The sequence below is a fragment of the Carlito syrichta genome, unplaced genomic scaffold (genome assembly GCF_000164805.1).
Source record: "Carlito syrichta isolate Samal-C Ts95f unplaced genomic scaffold, Tarsius_syrichta-2.0.1 Scaffold132761, whole genome shotgun sequence".
Lineage (NCBI taxonomy): Eukaryota > Metazoa > Chordata > Mammalia > Primates > Tarsiidae > Carlito > Carlito syrichta.
The window spans coordinates 256,070-259,458 of record NW_007076857.1 but is presented as its reverse complement, the minus strand read 5'-3'; the positions used below and the strand labels follow the sequence as shown (position 1 = coordinate 259,458).

At 39.8% G+C, this 3,389-nt stretch overlaps 1 protein-coding gene across 1 annotated transcript in view; it reads left to right on the top strand.

Annotated features, from left to right (window-relative positions):
• The first annotated feature begins 229 nt into the window (after window positions 1-229).
• RCOR1 (REST corepressor 1) overlaps window positions 230-3,389 on the top strand; it is a 46,008-nt gene continuing 42,848 nt past the window's right edge. The window contains exon 1 of the mRNA XM_008049360.2: window positions 230-317. Within this exon, the coding sequence (XP_008047551.2) occupies window positions 275-317 (43 nt within the window). The 5' untranslated portion in view covers window positions 230-274. The remainder of the gene's footprint in view (window positions 318-3,389) is intronic.

The following is a 3,389-nucleotide window of genomic DNA, read 5'->3' as shown; positions in this document are numbered from 1 at the left end:
AAAATTGGGAAAGACTTGGAAGTAGAGATGTTTCAGCTGACTCTGCAGCCTCCCCTCCCCCATCTGTGATGTTAAGTGTGTGGCTTTATTAGGGCAGTTATAGGTAAAGAGGGGATAGTGTCAATTTGTTCTGCAGCTTAAAAGACCAGAATGGTGTTGTTACTTGTTACTTACTGCTTGTTATATCTGTTACATTTTAATAAGAATTTTCTTTTTTTTTTTTTCCTACCAAGCCAAACTAGCAAGACGCAGTCAGGAACGGGACAATCTTGGCATGTTGGTCTGGTCACCTAATCAAAACCTATCAGAAGCAAAATGTAAGTCTTGGAGTACCTTTATTTTCCACCTTTCTTATTTAATATAAGGTTTTAAAGGCACCTTTGTAGCTAAAAGTTCCTACATATATTACATTTCTCTTACATTTAAAAATGAGTCATTTGAAGAGTTTGAAAGTGTTTATTCCTTTACTGTGGGCTGACATAATGAATTAAAGATTCCTAACTTGTGGTTTCTTGCAAAATTCTGTATAAGTTAATACTGAAGTAACTGAGAGAAAAGGTTCAGAGAGGAAGAAAGATTATAATGCAATGTATAACTCCCTCAAATGGGAATTTATAAATTTGTAACGACAAAGAGTTAAACATAAAGCTTTAATTTGAAGGATTACAAAGGGCAAATGGATGTTGTTGGAAATAGACTTTAAATTGTAAGAATTCAGCCAGGCTCGGTGGCTCAGCCTGTAATCCTGCGCCTTTGGGAAGCTGATGAGTGGATTGCCTGAGCCCTCAAGGTCAAGACCCACCTGGGCAACTTGGCGAGACTTCATCTCTATGATAAATCAAAATGAACCGGGCATGGTAGCGCACGCCTGTAGTTCCAGCTACTTGGAAGGCTGAGGCGGAAGGATTGCCGGAGCCTAGCAGGTCGAGGCTGCGGTGGCTGGAAGCGTGCCACTGCACTCCTGTCTGGGCAACAGAGTGAGACTCCAACTCAAAAAAAAAAAAAAAAAAAAAAAAAATTGTAAGAATTCAGCATAGCTGGAGGTGGAAACTTTTGCTTGGCTATTTGGCAGTGTTTAAAGTTTTATTAGGGTAAATATTCTCTGCTACAATTGGATTTTGGTTTTAGGGAGGAACTGTTAGTATTCATTTTATTTACTGTCTCGTCTGCTCAAATGATACCTTGCAAAATGTAATTTTATATCTAATATATTACTGTAAGTCTTTTCTGTTTTCAAAGGCTTTATTTTCTTTGTAGCTTAAAAGGGAGGAGCAAATTAAATACCTTTTTTGGGAATTTTTCAGTTGGAGGTCCATAAATGGTGTTTCTGGGGGCTTAACTCACATGCAAAGTTTTTGGTGTAATGTGTGTTTTTCTGGAAAAAAGGACATTGGATTCTCTAAGGGGCCGTTGACAAAAACAGGTTAAAAAATCAATGGTAGGCCCAGCTTTGTGGCTCAACCTGTAATTCCAACACTTTGGGAGGCTGAGATGAGTGAATTGCCTGAGCCTGTGGGTTCGAGACCAGTCCAGGCAACTGGGTGAGACCTTGTCTCTACAATAAATAAAAAATTAGCTGAGCGTGGTAGTGCATACCTATAGTTCCGGCTACTGGGAAGGCTGAGGCAAAGGGTTTGCCGGAGCCAGCAGGTCGATGCTGGAATGGCCCTGCGCGTGCCATTGCACTTCAGCCTGGGCGACAGAATGAGATGCCAACTCAAAAGAAATCAATGGTAAATGTTATAAGGAATCTGATAAATTGTGAGTAAAGGCTGGAACTCTTAGGTTTTGATTAGAGTTCCCAAATTATATTAGGCCACATCAGTGAGAGAGATGGTGCATATTCTGTAGCCTCCTCTAAAATATTTTGAATCCAAGTTAGTATATTTAAGGTGCTAAGAGCTTATTTGATTAAAAAGCATGTTTAATTTTGACCCTGAAAGATCACTTTTTGTACAGCACCCTCTGTGGAGCATGGGAAATTCAACTACTTCTAGCAGTGTTAAACTTAGCAATAATAAATGACTTCTCAATCTAATCTGATTGTAATAAAAAAAAAAGTATCCCAATTTTACCATCATTGAGCTACTGTTTTATGAGTTTATGATGGAAAGCAGAATATCAGAGGAAGAGTATTAGCGTTTCTGATGCCTTTGCCATGCTCAGGAAGACCTTTTTAAGTCTTTCCTGGTTTTCTTTTTTCCTTTTAGCTCTTGGAGTACCTTTCTAAAGTAATCTGTTCCATTTTTGGACATGTTGTTCTTTCTTAGCTGAAAATCTGTCTCCTTGTATTAATAATTTGTAAAACTTTGTTTTTCTGAACTGTAAGTAACTTGGCTTCCATATGAGTCCTTTAAATATTCAGTTTTCCTGTCTTCATTACTGTCAGAGTCTAAGTTAAACCTATCTAGTTGTTTCCAGTTTGGGTCTCTTTTTATTATCTCTGTTCCCCTTCTTATATGTTTCAGTTGGTCACAACGCCCATCTTAAATTGTGGTGCCCAGAACTGAATATTAAGAAGAGTAAGCATTTGTTGAACCTTTTGCCAAGCATGGTATTAAAATGCTTTCATGCTCCTGTATCATTTGGTGCTCACTATAACCCAAGAGGATGATTTTGTTTTCATTTTACAGATGGCATTCCATAGTTCAGAGAGTCAAAACCCATTTTCAAAGGGTTTTGAAATGAACACAGATAGAGAGTGGTGGAGCCAGGAGTAGTATCCAGGTCTACTGATGTGTCACCTCTGGTCTGGCCGTGTGCACTCAGTCTCATTCTTGTTTTTATTCCAGTCACCATCCTTCTGTTATTACAGTTTTGTCTGACTGTTTATTTGTTTAGAGACAAATTCTCTCTCTGTCAGCCAGGCTGGAGCACAGTGGTACAATCATAACTCACTTAACCTCAAACTCCTGGACTCAAGGGATCTTCATGTCTCAGTCTCCCGAGTAGCTGGTACTATTACAGAACTACTAGTACAGGCATGCACCACCACATTCAGCTGATTTTTAATTTTTTTTTTTGTAAAGACAGTGTCCTCCTATGTTGCCCATGTTGGTCTTGAACTCTGACCTCAAGCAGGCTTTCTGCCTTGGCTTCCCACAGTGCTGGGATTACAGGCATGAGTCACTGCACCTAACCTTGTTATTGCAGTTTAAGTTGAATTAGTATCTTTTGGTATTGTGTCACTGATCAGGGTCTTGTATTACTGAATGGATTCTTTGGAATCAGAATTTCGTTTTTTTGGTTTTTTTTTTGAGTTGGAGTCTCACTCTGTCGCCCAGATTGGAGTGCAGTGGCCGCTCCCGGCCACCGTAGCCTCGACCTGCTGGGCTCCGGCGATCCTTCCACCTCAGCCTTCCAAGTAGCTGGAACTACAGGCATGTGCG